Source organism: Motacilla alba, chromosome 4A (assembly GCF_015832195.1).
Source record: "Motacilla alba alba isolate MOTALB_02 chromosome 4A, Motacilla_alba_V1.0_pri, whole genome shotgun sequence".
Taxonomy (NCBI): Eukaryota; Metazoa; Chordata; class Aves; order Passeriformes; family Motacillidae; genus Motacilla; species Motacilla alba.
The window spans coordinates 4,058,321-4,073,942 of record NC_052045.1 but is presented as its reverse complement, the minus strand read 5'-3'; the positions used below and the strand labels follow the sequence as shown (position 1 = coordinate 4,073,942).

The window sequence follows — 15,622 nt, the reverse complement described above, 5'->3', positions numbered from 1 at the left end:
AGAATTTTAAAATATGGTAATTTCTTAATATTTACTCTCATGCTTATTAAAGATCTGGACTCCTGAATGATGTAAATCAATTATCCGTGTGTGTGCGAAATGCTGTAACAAGATCAATGAGACCTGAACACAAGGAGGCATCTTAGGATAACAGCTGCAGATGCACACATTGTGTGGTAAAACCCAAGCAAAGGAACTCACACTGCTCACCCCGATGCTTCTCCCTCCCCCACAGAAAATCCCTGCCACTACCCTGCCCAACTGTAAACGCATGAAAGGAAAACCAAAGAAGAGCAGGTAGCAGTCAGGAGATAGCACAGGCAAAGTACAATAAATGGTCACTCTGAGAGGTAAAAGGAATGCTTTGCATTCAGCTTGGGAATTTATTTTAGATGGGACCTAATGGTCAGACTCTGCTTACAACCAAAAGCTGTACAGTTAATGGCTCTGTGGAAAACTGCAAGGACGGATCTTTACTCCCTAAAATACATATTGGTTTTAAAGATGAGCTCAAGATGATTACTTGCACAGTATTAATAATTCTGCCAATTGGATTTCCACAAAGTAAATTCAATAAAATACTGGAAATATTTAGTCAATAAATCAATTACACTTCCACTCAGTCTGGATAGCTATAAATTGTTTTCTCATTGATAAAATTCTGTTTATGAAAACCTGTTTTCAAGGAAACGACTCCGAAGGTTTTTATTGGAAAATGCTTTGCAGTTAAAACAGAAATGAGAATTAATGGAAGGTCCACATGAGCCTTATATGTATAAATAAAAAAAATCCCAGAAACTTTTTTTTTTTTTTCCTACTTGAAGTAGAATGCAATGTCTGTGTTTAAAAATACCAAAAGAATGTAAAGAAAATTAAATACCTTCTTATCCCACTAGATGGTGGTGCCTTCAGATTAGGGCTGAGATGCTCAGACAGACAATGCAGGAAAACTTTTGCTTTTTTTTAACTGACCTGCAAATGTTGAGAGATGAGGTTAATCTTGTTCCTCTGGGAATAGTAACAAGCATCTGGGTCTGATGACTTACTGAATATACTGAAGTATGAATTGTGTCCACAGAGCTTTGCTGTGAAGTGTGATTCAACTTCAGTACACATCTAATAGTATTAACTTTTCTTCCTGCAGAAGAAAAGGTGCAAACCATATTGAACCTTAAGGATGATGGTATTTTGTGTAAAACAGCCTTGTTCCACTGAGGTCCTGGTCCTTTTGCTGCCTCTCTCCTCAGTCAAAATCCAGATTAAGGTGGGGGATCATTAGCAACTTGTACTCATGGATTTCATTGGAACAAGCTTAAAAGTACCACTCACATTTTTGTATGACAAATGTGCTGCTGGCTTTCAGAAAAGGTATTTACACATCTGTTAGACAGAAAGTGATAGTGCCGAACGTGGCAGGTCTCATCTCTCTAGTGATAACACGAGTGACATTTTGATGCATAGGAAAAGTGGATGGGACCTTGTTTGAGAGTATGTTTGTGCTTTGGTTATCTCAGGCTCTGTAGTGAATGGTCACATCCTTCACGCCTCACACGGAGCTTGAGCTGGGAGCTCGGGCAGGTTCTGTGAACTGCAGAACTTCTCTCACGGGCTGTGTCTGTCAGGGCTGGCCCGAGAGGAGGCCCCAAGTCACGCTCAGTGCATGGAGGGAGCCCTGAGGCGCTGTCTCACCTGGGCTGGAGCGAGCTGGAGCTCACAGGGTATGAAATGTGCAACCCTGCCAATGAGCAGCCACCAGTCCTGCCCACACAGGCTCTCCCAAACCAGCCAGAGCTCCCTGGGCCCAGGGCAAGCCACGGGGACAAACTGCTGGGTGCACATGGTTGGTCCAGAGACCACCCACCCAAATCTGTGCAAAGTAGTCAGTGATCAGTCAGAGGCAATGTGTGAGACTTGCCCTGGAAAGAATAAAATATGTCTGAACTGTTTTCATTTTGCATAAATATCATGATGTCCATTGTCAGATTGAAAATTTTAAGATTAAAATTAGAAACTGCTTTGTGGATGAAGAACTCTAGTCAGGTAAGCTCTAACGTTAGGTTTTCTAATTTTCTTTTTAAAGATGGTGTAAGATACAGAAAAGTTAAGGATGACCGTGTGTGTCTTGGAAAAGATGGCATTAATCAAGAACCCCAGACTTCTTTTGTCGTCTCTAACTGCTGTTGCTCAGTGGGTTTTACTCCTATCACCCAAGTGGTCACCCCATTTATAACACTGGAGTCATTTAGAAACCAGCCCTCCTTCTGGCATGGTTTACTTTGTTCTCATTTGCTGTATATTCAATTTATTCTGTTCCTCCTATTCTACTCCTTCGCTTTTTCATTCCCGTGTTTGCAACATCTCCTCAATTTCCTGTTTCTGTTGCAGGTAACACAATGAACAGCAGCACAAAGCTAAGCTAGGTCACGTTAGTGTGACTTCCAGGAAAGATTATAGACCCATAGTCCAGATACTGCCACATCACAGCCAGAAAAGGCTTAATCTGAGACTGTTTAATGAGCACTTAGCCGGGAATTCCTTTGTATATATGGAGGACTGAGGCAGAGAAATGGATACAGAAATGGATGATGTCTGGTTCTTCTGTAGAGCTTTAATTGTTTGGCATGTTAGAATCTTCCCAGCTGTACTAGAAAGAAGGGATCTGCTCTTGCTTTCTCTAGAAAGGCAGGCAGGATTTTCTGAAATCCTAAAGAAGCAAAATCCACTCCAATCATTGTTACTTGCTGCCATTAAGGGTTGAAATGCAGCATTTGCCAAGAGTGCAAGTTCCTTCATTTGATCCCTTTGACTGTACCAGTATAACTGCCAATCACAGGAAATACCTCTAATAACTCTTCCTTTTACTTAATAAGGAATACCACATCTTTAAAACATTAGAAACAGATGTCACTGCATTACTTCACTGCTGATGTATGTAATAGAAATGACACACTAATTAATTTAATGCAGTATAAATGTACTGATTATTTATCATGGCTGACAATAAAATTATGAAAACATTCAATTACAATCAGTGGTAATTCATTATTTATTGATTCTGCGTTATGCACACATTAATACAATACATTTAATCACCTAAGAGAAGGGATCATTTTTCTATTGATACTTAGATATTTAGGTTCATCAGTTTTATGTAAAACCCTTGATGTTGAGGTGGGAAGTTTTAATCCACAATTCCAAAAAAACCTCAGCTGAAATGTCAGAACTAAATTGAATACAAGTGTCAAGTACGAGTCTAGAAAAATGTGGGCACAAAGAATGACACACTAATTTCAGTCTCTTCTTTCTCTCACGTCAGTGGCCTACATTTGTTAATATAATTGTGGGTACTCTTTCTGAAGGAATCCAAGGCATTAAACTAACCCAGCAGAAAGCTAATACTGTGTTTTCTTCCTTTTCAAGCTGTTTCTCAGAAGTAGCACCATCAGGGCTGTGCATGCTCAGGATATAAACTCAGAGCTCACTAGGGCAGGTTACCAGCTTTCCACTGGGCCCTGAGAAATTTCATTGTTAAGGATGAGGAGAAGGGTTTGTCACTCAGACCCAGCTGGGTTGGAATTCAGAAGAAAGAGGTGTTTCATTTCGTTATGATTAGGGTGCACTGCAAATGCATCTTTTGGTTATCTTTTATTTTTTATTTTGGACCCACAGTTACCTCTGACCCTTGTAAGTCTATGTTCACATTTATTCCTTCCCACTTACTTTAGGAGCAATCAAAGTTTTTTACAAAAAAGTAGCCTTTTTTTCCTGTAATCTACTCACATTGGACAGACCTCTATGAAGTCCATAGAAAAAAAAATATATTTAAAAAAAATCACATTGTGATATGTATGGAATTCCTATTTTTATTGTCCTCCCTCATGTTTGGCTACAGGAAACTGAGATGAAGCACCAATAGCACTATTGAGATTTCCAGTCTTCTCTAAGCAAAATTATTATTTTTAGTTCATACCCTACTGCTTCACTTAGCTGTCATTAGTTTTCCTCAGTGTCCCCCCCTCGTCAGGTGTGTCACCCCTCATTTTCTCCCTGGACCCCACGGAGAGCAGGAGCCGTGTTCCTGCCAGCTGGCAAAAAGAGATTTCCAGGATGCTCTTGACTGGGGCTTTCCTCTCTCCTCCTGTGTCAGGGAAGACTCTTTCCCATTTCACTCCGGTGGGGCATATGCAAGGATGACAAAAACAAAACCAAACAAATGGAACCTTTACTTGACATCTTGCCATACAAACACAGCCAATTTTTGTATAGGATCAATACACAATACACCAGTATTTCTATGGCTGCCAGAGTAAGAAAACAGAGTGGTTTGCACACCAGTCAGAAAGGAAGAAAAGTAATGAAACCTTACTGTTAAAGTAATATTCTGAAATACTTATTTCAGCTCTAGGGAGGCTTAGTAGTTTGTACACATTCAGATTACGTACTGCTGGACTCCATTCAAATAAACCATCTGGATACTTTATAAGTGACAAGATATTACTGGATGATTGTTAGGCTTTAGTAACTTTGCCTTGTCTTTAACAAAATTACAGCGAAATAATAATATTAATGGATATAGCTGATTTGTATATGCTTAGTTGAACTGGACAGCTGCCTGGCATTAATTCTCAAACCTTGAGCATTTTCTAAGTTTCAGAGCAGTTCTTCTCTCCATGGACAGTCACCTCTCAAGGGTACTGCTTTTACTACAGCCTTTATGATTTTATATTGCTTCATGCCACTCCAGCTCGCTGGGTGTTGATGTGCAAGGCTTCCTCTGGCCTTGTGAAAATTCAGTCTTATTTAGAAATATGTTTAGCTTATGGAAGGCATTAAAGTCAAAAAGGAAAAAGAATTCTCACGGTGGATTTTGATTGTCACATTAATCTTAAAGGGGGAAAAAAAGTCTTTAAAAGGGCAGTGTTTGAATCTGATTTATTAAATCTTTTAATAGCAATCATGTTCAGAAAATTAACACCCAAAAGTTTCTATCTGGAGTCATTTATTTGCTATTTCTATAACTTCCAGTACATAAACATCTCAGGTGGGTTGAGGGCTTGATTGTACTTTGCCAAAGTAGCCCCTGCCCCACAGAGCTCCCACTCTAAGGTTTGAGCCTAAAAAGATGCATGAACTAGTTCAGAAAGCATGAGAATTCTTATTGAAAGGTATTAATTTAAATGAAGTTATGTGAAAAGTCTGCCTTGGTTTCAGGCAGCAAGGTTAGAGACCTGAAACCAGTGGCTAGGCTTCTTAGAACACATAAAATCCATGGGGAGAAGGGGAGGTTCCTCCAGAGTGTAATTTAAGATCAGTTATACTCACAAATATAGCAATTTAGTTAACATACAGTCATCCTCTCTCATCTAAAATGGGATTACTCATAATGCAAAAAAACATTAAACTTTGCAGAGAAGGTGCCTAAATAAGCAAGCCTAACAAAAGGAAAGAGAAGATGGCCCACTCAGGCAATGGAATCATGGAAATAGCTGAAATGCTCTCTTGGTATTGCTTGCTTGGCATCAACTTGGAAAGTTTTGTTTATTCTTTTCTGCTTGCTTTGTTTATTGAATGGCTTAGGAGAAAGCTAAAAAAAAACCCAAACCAAACCAAAAAAAAGAAAACCAACAAAAAAAAAAGGAGGCGAGTGAAAAAAAGTTAAAGGACTAGGAGAGAAGGAAAGATAAAGAATGAAAACCAGTGGCAACACACAGGAAATAAGGATGCTGAAACACAGGAAAAATGGGAAGAGGGTGGTGTGGGAAGATAGGGACAGGCGGTCGGAAGATTGTGTGCTGTACGGAAAGATAGGACCTCCCCTTTGTTTGTTACGCAAGGAGACGGAAGTGATGTAACCCCAGGCTATATAATGCCGTGAAACTCGGAAATAAACGCCATTTTACCGTCCACCACATTGGTGTCAGTGAGTAATTGGCCCGAGCGGTCTGAGGTGGCTGCCGTGCCGTTCCCGAACCAGGTCGTCACGCCTCAACAAGTGGTGCCGAAACCCGGCATCGAACCAGGGACCTTTAGACAGGTATGCTGCAGTTAAAAAAGACAATAGAATTAAGTGGTGTCCACTCGAGTCCATTAATCCGGAGCTGTGGAATCAAGCTAATGAAAGCTGTGAGTTTCTTTTTACAGGACTGGATCTGTGGTCGTCCTCATAACCCATATGCCCGTGCACCGGGAGAGGATGAAGTGCCCTGGCGGCACCCAGGACTCCGAGAGCCAAAGGACAACAACAAGCCATCGGACGATCCGACAGCACCCGAGGGCTCCGTACGGGCGAAGGTGAAACGACAACGGTACCTTTGTATCATTCTGTTGATAGGGTTTGTTGGCACAACTGATGCCGAGCATTACCCTCATCAACCATTCAGGTGGGTTCTGCGTCACCTTTCAGGCGATGAAGCAATCAAAGAAACTATAGTACCAGGTGCCCCGTCCTTTGATTTTAAGCTAAGGGACATATTCCCCTCCCAGATGGGGTTTCCCAACTTTGGGGAATCGTCACTGTATCAGACCTATTGGTGCCCTGCCTCTAACCCAGGTAAAAGTTATTGCAATTACCCAGGGTACGGTTACTGTGGATACTGGGGGTGCGAAACCATTGTGACAAGCGATAGATGGCAGCCACAGCAGCTTGACAAGTTTCTACAAGTTACCTATGCTCCCAGCGGCTGTCGCGAACCTAAATTCGCGAGGGACGGGCTGATATACACACCCCAAGATGGAATTAAACACACCTGCAAAGGCTATACAATGACCATCCAGCAGCCAACGCACGAAAGTTGGGCTACTGGTAGGGTTTGGTCGGTGTTCATCCGCGCCTTTCGCGACTATTGGGTGAACATCCAAATCGTTAGACTCCCACATGTGACACCCATCTCTCTTGGACCTAGCCCGATCCTTGCAAGAAACAGGGCCAGAGAGAGAGCTACAGCTATCATCGAACCCATACGTGAAGCACACGTACCTAGCCCCGCCTCTACACCACTCGTCCCTGTGGTGCCCAAGTCAGCTTCTTATGACCCATATTTTAACATGCTAAATGCTACCTTTTTGTCCCTGAACCAGTCGAATCCGGATCTCACTGAGTCATGCTGGCTGTGTTATGACTCAAAGCCCCCCTTTTACGAGGGCGTTGCCTTGAATGTCTCCTTCAACTACTCAACATCGCAAAATCCACCCCAGTGTAGGTGGGACACCCCCCGAAGAGGGATCACTTTGAGTCGGATTACGGGTCGAGGCAAGTGTTTGGGCAACGCGACCGTAGCCAGGCAAAAAGGCATAGTTTGTGATGAGTTCATACAGCCCCAAAGTTTGGACAAATGGGCAATCCCAACTGAGCCAGGGATGTGGGTGTGCCAACAATCTGGGGTCAGCCCTTGTGTGTACCTTGATAATTTCAATTCTTCTGTTGACTTTTGTGTCCAAGTTCTTATTGTTCCTAGGGTCATATATCACCGAGAGGAAGAAATGCATCTTCTATCTGATGAACCTCGCCAGCTCCACAAAAGGGAAGTAATGACTAGTATCACCTTTGCGATGCTCCTCAGTTTAGGAGCTGCCGGCACAGATACAGGTGTTTCGGCCCTTATAACCCAACGCCAAGGACTTTCCCAACTGCAGGCAACCGTTGATGAGGACTTGCAAAAAACTGAGGAATTCATCTCCCTTTTAGAAAAATCCCTCTCTTCTCTTTCAGAGGTCGACCAGCAGGACAGACGAGGCCTGGACCTCCTGCTCATGCAACAGGGAGGTCTGTGTGTCGCCCTGAGAGAGGAATGCTGTTTTTACGCGGACCATACGGGAGTCGTGCGAGACTCAATGACCAAACTGAGGGAAAGACTGGCTTCCAGGAAAAAAGAGAGGGAAAGCCAGCAGGGATGGTTTGAGTCATAGCTCATCAGTCCCCGTGGCTAACCACCCTTATCTCTACTCTCATAGGCCCTTGTGTTATGATACTTTTGGCATTAATGTTTGGACCCTGTATTTTGAACAAGTTAATGTCATTTTTAGAAATCGCTTTGACTCAATTAACATCATGCTAGTTGAACGCCGACAACTGCTTTAAGCAAAGCTTTTTGAACAGTTAATAGTGATATTAAAGTTTAATAGCTCAGGCTTTAGTTGCTTAATAACTTGCAGTTTAATAGCGTTGGATTAATAATGTTTGTTTTATAGATGCTATTGCATTTGGTTAGGCATAGAGAGCGGGAGAAGTGCAGGAAGATAGGGACAGGCGGTCGGAAGATTGCGTGTTGTACGGAAAGATAGGACCTCCCCTTTGTTTGTTACGCAAGCAGATGGACGTGATGTAACCCCAGGCTATATAATGCCGTGAAACTCGGAAATAAACGCCATTTTACCGTCCACCACACTGGTGTCAGTGAGTAATTGGCCCGAGCGGTCTGAGGTGGCTGCCATGCCATTCCTGAACCAGGCCGTCATGCCTCGATCTGAGGCAACAGGGCGGGAAAAGAGGTGTGATGTAACACTGGGAGAGGGTGAGAAGCAAATAACCAATGAAGCCAGTGTGCCCTGAGTCTGCGAGATGTCTGATCATCCTTTGGCTCCTCTTGCTCAGGGAGAAGGGATGCAGGAGCCTTGGCAGCTCTTGTGCCACCCGCCCTGGACGGGTGGAGGAGGCGCAGGATGTGCCGGGATGTTCGCAGCCCCAGGCACCACACGGTGCTTTTGGGGGCTGCGTGAGGAGCGGGCCGAGCCCACTGAAGCTGAACCACAACTCCTGCCGCATCGAGGCTGGCAATTTCAAACAACTGCGTGCCAGGCCTCCGAGAACGGGCTTTGCCTGGTGCGAGCGACCGCAAACTTGAACATCTATCTCTCCGTCCTGCTTGTGCCCCTCTCTGGAGGGTCTCGGCTTGCTTTAGGCCGGACTCAGTGGCCTGTGCCGGGCGGTGCCACCGCGCTCGGGGCGCTCCCGCTCCGCGTTTGTCTCGGGTACCAAAGCGAGAAGGGAACCGCCACCTCTTCTCTCCCCACGCCTCAGCTCCGGCGGGGCACAGGTGTTTGAACACTTACAAACGTGCCAGGGAGCAGCGACCGCCCCAGCTCCCTGGGGAACGGATGGGAACGGATGGGAACGGCCCCAGCGCTGCCTCCCTCCGCTCCCTTCCCCCTGAGCGCGGGGGAGCGCCCGCCGGACCGAGACCCCATCACACAGCCTGGGCAGCCCCGCGGGATCCCGTCCCACTCGGGGAACGGGGCGCTCTCCCAGCCCGTGGAGCGGGAGCCCCTCGCGGCGCCGGGGTCTCCCCCAAACTTTGCCCCGAGTTGCGGGCGCCGGGGCGCGCTGCCCTCGCTCCCTCACGCCCCCCGCCCCAGGTGCGCGGCCGGCGCTGCCCCGCCCCGCCCGCGCCCGCAGCCACTCGCGGCGGCGGCGCTGGCGGCGGGCGGGGCGCATTGGCTGGAGGGCGCCGTCACTCTCCCCCGGCGGCGCTGGGGAGGGGTCTGGGCGCTGCGTGCGGGCGGCGGGAGCGCGGCGGTCCGGCGGCACCGCACGGAGCGCAGCGCGGGGCTGAGGCAGCCGCGGGGAGCCGCGCCGGCCATGGCGGTGTCCGCGCCGCCCGTCATCGCCGCAACTTCCAGCGGCGGCGGCGCGGGGGGCTCGGCGGGTTTGTTCCGGGCGGACCCGCTGTACTCCAGCCCCGCGGAGTCCCCGCGCCTCACCAACAGCCTCGTCAACACTTTCCTCTCGGCCGGCGGCGGCGGGGCCGGCGCGGGAGGCGGCGGCGGCGGCGGCAACGAGTGTAAGATGGTCGACCTGCACGGGGTGAAGGTGGCCTCGTTCCTCGTGGAGGGGCAGGAGCTGATCTGCCTGCCGCAGGTCTTTGATCTCTTCCTCAAGCACCTGGTGGGAGGGCTGCACACGGTCTACACCAAGCTGAAGCGGCTGGATATATCGCCCGTGGTGTGCACGGTGGAGCAGGTCCGCATCCTGCGCGGGCTGGGGGCCATCCAGCCCGGCGTGAACCGCTGCAAGCTCATCACCAGGAAGGACTTCGAAACTTTGTACAACGACTGCACCAACGCGAGGTGAGCGCAGGCTCCGCTCTCGCCCCCGGCCGGCCCGCGGGGAGCGCAGCCGGGGGCGGGGGCGCGGCTCCCAGGGGAGGGGGGCACCGAGGGGCTGAGCGGGGCTGGGCTGCGGCGGTGCCGACACGGAGAACTTTCCCTGCTGCCATCAGCCCCCGCCGTGGCCGGCACCGCCGGGCAGCGGAGCGGCTCCGCGCGCCGGTCTCCAAACTTTTCTCCGAGCAGGGAAAGCCGGTAGTTCCCGAAAACACTCCTCAAAAAAAAAAAAAAAAAAAACCCTAACCCGAATCTTCAAAAGTTTTCTCCGTTACATTTGTCCCGCTGGACTCGGGTTGTGCTCCGGCGCTCCCGCGGGCGGTGCCAGCCGGGTGCCCGGGCAGGGGCTGCGGGTCCCGGTGCCCCCGGAGCGGCTCCGCTGCCGCAGCTCCGGAGCGGCCGCAGCCCCTGCCCTGCTCGGCTGCGGTCAGCGAGCCCCCGGATCCCTGCTGGGTCCTGCATACTCGGGGTTATAATCCTGGTTTGTGACCCCATGGCTGCTGCCTTTAGAAATGATAATGATCTAAATAAACACAAAACCCTCTCGGGGCTCGGCAGGAGCGCTGGTGCCGTGGGGCAGGGTGTAAGGCAGGCGCTTCGGAGTTGCCATTCTCCGCTTCAGCAGTTGCTGAGGGACGTCTCCAGAAACATTTCCATGTCAGCGTGCTGCTGCTTTCTGTGGCAGCAAACTTTCTTTACAGACGCTTCAGCGAGCTTTGGGTGCGATATCCGAGCTGCGGCGTGCCCGTGTTCACCAATTGAGGGCTTTGTGTCGCTGGTTCGACCTGCCTAGCACTGAACGGGGGTTTTATCTTTAATACCTTAATTTCGTGCCGTGCGGGGCCTGATCCTGCCCTCACTGCTGGAGCGGCAGCAGATCGGGCGTTATTCTTGAATGCGATGTTTGCTTTGTTTCAAATCACTTTATATTACAGGTGGCAGTTTAGAGATGCACTTTATTCCTAGATATGTCAATATGAACTGTGTGCTTTTTTTCCTTGCTCTCGTTCTGTTTCTGTAACTCTCTTCTCCCGCTGCCTATTTCAATGTCAGGCACCTCGATGACATCACACCCACTGCTTTATTTAAGTGATGGTTTTGGAAGTACGGTCTGAGGCTTACATTAATTTTATTCCAATATATTAGATTACTAAGGGGCACATTTAACACGTAAATGCTTCTGTGAAATGTTTCTGAGACTCGACTAGCATGAAAGTTGATGGTTAAAGAAATACATCTCGTTAATTTCTGTGACCGTGCCAAAGTTTTTTATTAAAGAGATGCAGAATCTGATACGATGCAGCCTGTAGATGCAGTCTGATGATTTCTGCTCTTGTACAACCAGCGTTTTAAAATCTCGAAATGCTGCAGTGTTAAATGTTTGAAACTTGTATTTCCCAACTTTTTTTTCCCCTTCTCTTTGACAAAGACTTATGGGAGCGACAGGACGAGGGAATGGGCAATGCAGGGAGCAGTGGGGAGGGGAGCTGTGGGTGAGGAGCCGAGTGATGCTCCAGGAGGGGCTGAAAGGAGCAGAGAGTGGAACGGAGCCCTGGGAAAGGCTGCGGACGAGGCAGAGCTCTCAGCTCAGACTCACACGTGTTGAATGTGCGTAAACTCTCCCCACCCTGCTAGGAAAACGTATTTTTACCTGTTCAAGAATAGCAAATCCTTTACATTTTGCTTTTTTGAGCCTCATGAAGATGCCACTGGTTGGAAGAACCTGCTCCCATCAGGTGTTCTGCATTCACGGTTTCAGGTGTAACGCATGAGGAGTGTTATCAGCACACCTGAAACTTTGTTCAAGGATTGTAACTTAATGTTAATTGTATTCAGTCCTGCTAATTAAATGCTTAATGCCTCATTTTATTTACAGATTATTTCCCTTGAGCAGTCCATACTTACTGGAAAGAATGTTGGGTAAAAATAGTTAAATACATGAGTAATCTTAATTATTTTTGTTTGCTGTGAAGTGACCTGGGAAGCACTGAAGTGCACGTTATCAAACAAATCAAATGCAGTAGAACTGTTAAAAAACATGCTCAGAGATTTTAGTTCTGTACCTGGAAAGTAAAGGCTTGAAAATACGTGATCTTTTGGAAATAACACTCTCAGCTCAGAATACTGTGCATTGCTCTTCTAGTTAATATTTTTAAAAATTTGATAGCTATTTATATATTTATTTGAATACCGTAGAAATGCTGCAGTAAACTCAAGAGCTGCCAGTAAAAGCAGTAAGAAATGCTGGGTATCACTGTTTTCACTGGTAATTGACTTGTAAAAGTCAGCATCTCTTACGTTACTGTGAAGTTTTAGTTATTTTTTTTAATTGGGATGCAAACCATTGATTATATATACTGAAAAAAAGAAATTCTATTTCTCCTGCTTGCTCTATAGCATTTTTCTAGTTGAGTTTGTCTGTAGAGCTCGTAAGAGCTTCAGAGAAACGCACCCGTGGGTGAAAGTTTGGTGGTGTGTGTGTTCTGCAGCAGGAGTTACTCTGTCCAGCAGCTCTGACCTGTGTATTTCTGTAGTATATTCACATGCACTGATGAAGTTGTCATTTTCATATTTACACAATCTTCCTAATGTTTGTTTTCAGCCAGCACCGTGCGCTCTTAATTTGCAAGCAAGGTTTGTGAAATGAAACTAACTGCTCATTTCATTGCAGGTCCCTCCCTCAAGTGAGTACAACATACTGACAAAATCTAGCTCCTGATGGGCAGGCAACACCTTACAATATTACTTACATTATTGGGGGTTTGCTTAAATTTAGTAGTAAAGCATAACATTTAGTTAATTAAAAAAAAAAAAAGGCAAACTAATGAGGATGTATTTTTAAAAGGAAATTTAAAACTGTAGTAAGAACGTATTTATGATAGTGCATATGTCAGTCCTGAAAAACAGGATTGTATGAGTGTGATCACAACCTCTTCCACACAGTTCTGTATTTGATGGATGCTACTAGCCACTGAAAAAGCATAGTGTTGGTCTGGATTATTCGGTGAATGGTCAGAATACTTTCCAGAAAAGAGTATTTCAGTACATGGCATCTTTTTTTATGATTTAAACCAACCATTTAAGCTAATATTTTGCATTACTTCGGCTATTCACAAATAATAAAAGGCTTTAGAAATGAATTTAAGCAGTAAATGCAGACATTTAATTTTATGAGATAATGAGGGTCTAGTCATGTTGACTATTAAAAGCTACCCTATAGTCAGCAGTACTCTGTCTTTTATTAGGAGGCTGATGTCAAGATTATAATTAAAGCAATCCAGCCATGTAGCACTGCACACAGCTTCCTGTATATTGATAGGAAATGTGCGCATCTGATTGTCCATAAACTTCTTTCTCTAAGTGGATATTTAGCCTGCATTCAGACTTGGCCAAATCTATGAATTTTGGAGGTGTTAGCATTTTTAAATAAAGATCAGTCTTTCAGTTTCCCTCTCTTCCTTGGAGAGGAGGCTCACTTCAGACACTCTGGAGAGAGATCAGTGGCAAAGTGGATTCTGCTTGAGCTGGAGAAAGGAATTCTCCCACTTTCTGAGCAGTGCAGTTATGCTTTTGGAAAAATCCCTCTTTCTTTTTGGGTATCTTGAAAGTCTGTGCCTGTTCAAAACTCCTAAAATACTTGAATATTTTCATCAGATGCATATCTAATCTGGAGAACCCTTGATTAAAATTCCCTTCTTTCTTTATAGCACTAGAGCTCCTCATTTGAAGGATAACATGCTTTTCCTCCAAAATGGAGTATTTGTATGATTCCTGCATGTGTATATGCATAATACATATGTAATTTTCTACTGAGACTTCTACAACTGAAAAATACTGTGTTTTTGTAGCAAAGACAAAAAAGCTAAACAATTAGGTATTAATGATATTCTTGTTGCATATTCAAAAGGTCTTTGCAAGCATTTCTTCCCCTTTTTTTCTTTTCACCATTTCAACCTGCAGAACTCTTCACTGTCACTTCAAATCACACAATTCTACAGAGATAAAACAACATTTAAACTCATTTGCTTTGGGAGGAAAATTGAGCATTTGCACCCAATAAGCCTGATTGTGGAACTGCATGCAAATTGTGTTTTGATTTATCTCTTTTGCACTTTTTTCCATTTGAATTGATCTTGCATTAATTTCGCCAAGCGGCTCTGTGAGGCTGCAGATGTTGCCCTGTGTTTAATAAATCAATGAGACAGATCTGAATGAATCACTTCAGATGGATTCTCTGCTCGGTTTGATGTCTAGATGTTATTCTTAGCTTGTTATCATGACAGATGCATTAATGTTCCCATACACTGCCAGCAATGTCAAAGAGATTGAAGCTTTTAAAGTGGCGGTATCCCCTTTTCCCCCTTCTGTTGGAATAACTAAATTGCCTTTAGGAATAGGTCAAAATATAAATTTAATCTTGGCATTATTGTGGGGGAAGATGCTAAACTTCTGATCGTATTATAACGCTGGCAAATGCAGATTCTTACAGCATGATTAATTATTCCCAAATAGTGGGGATCAATATTAAAATCTAAACATAGGATAGCTCCTTAATAGACTAACCACTTTCTCAGCATTAATATTTCATTGAAATAGGAATGATACGAATAAATAATATAAGACTAGAACATGTTAAAAGTATTGCTATAAATAGAATTTCATCGTGTCCAAATTGATTACAGGCTGAAGTAAGGCTTTTCTTTTTTCCTTTTTTTACCTCATTAAGACTTTTCTTTTCAAGTTAAGTATGTCTGGATTCAACATCTGTTAGATTTAAAATACTTGTTTATTATGTTTCTGCTACTACTCCCCATGTAGTGCCAGATATGTTGGAGGAGTTGTTGATCACTGTTAATTTCGGGTCAGTTTAATCTGGTATCCATTATCTTGGACAGAACCTGTGGAACACAAACCATAAAAGGCTGGAACGTGTCTTTGTGGAAAGGTTTTAAATTCTGAGAAAAAGATAGCACAAAGTGTAAAGTACTCTGCCATGAATAATGAAGATCTGTTTCCCACGTAGGCTATGCACAGCTTTTATTCCTTAGTGTTTACTGAACCACTCGTGATCATCTTTGTTTTTCTCTAGAGGATAAAATAGTATTTTGTGCAATCATTTTGTTAAACCTGATTTCTCTCTGTGACACTTTTATATTCATTTTTAAAAATTAATCAGGAATGTTCCTCTTCCTAATCTTTCCTTGACACGGAAGAACTTTGACTTTTTGTCTTTAAGGCTTCTGAGAATAAATTGGAGAAACTGGCTGTAACGGATCTAGATTTATGTTGGCATTCTTGGTATTCTTGCTCCAGTAGTTCCAATTTGATAAAGGAAACAATATATGTAATAGAAATTCACAGTTTATTCAAATGAGTTTAAGCTTTAGCATTGTTATATTTGCCTTTCTCTCACCAATATATCAATGTGTGGCAATAGCATTATACTCAGAAAGCCTCCAGAAGGGACCAGCTCTGTAGATGGGGAATTATTCTCACGCTGGGGCTGTGGCTGCACACGCAGCCT

General features: G+C 44.9%; 2 protein-coding genes across 3 annotated transcripts in view; both read left to right on the top strand.

Annotated features, from left to right (window-relative positions):
* Positions 1-5,885: 5,885 nt before the first annotated feature.
* Positions 5,886-8,381, top strand: LOC119695181 (retrovirus-related Env polyprotein from Fv-4 locus). The gene is given in 3 exon segments (XM_038123156.1): positions 5,886-6,034; positions 6,142-7,897; positions 7,900-8,381. Coding segments are annotated over 2 exon segments (1,569 nt in total). The 5' UTR covers positions 5,886-6,034; positions 6,142-6,483; the 3' UTR covers positions 8,055-8,381.
* Positions 8,382-9,404: 1,023 nt separating this feature from the next.
* The window catches only part of DACH2 (dachshund family transcription factor 2), a 245,462-nt gene continuing 239,244 nt past the window's right edge, over positions 9,405-15,622 (top strand). The window contains exon 1 of one of the 2 annotated variants that reach the window (XM_038123229.1): positions 9,405-10,062. In XM_038123229.1, coding sequence (XP_037979157.1) covers positions 9,575-10,062 — 488 coding nt within the window. In that variant the 5' untranslated portion in view covers positions 9,405-9,574. The remainder of the gene's footprint in view (positions 10,063-15,622) is intronic. The other variant, XM_038123227.1, reaches the window with a different exon arrangement.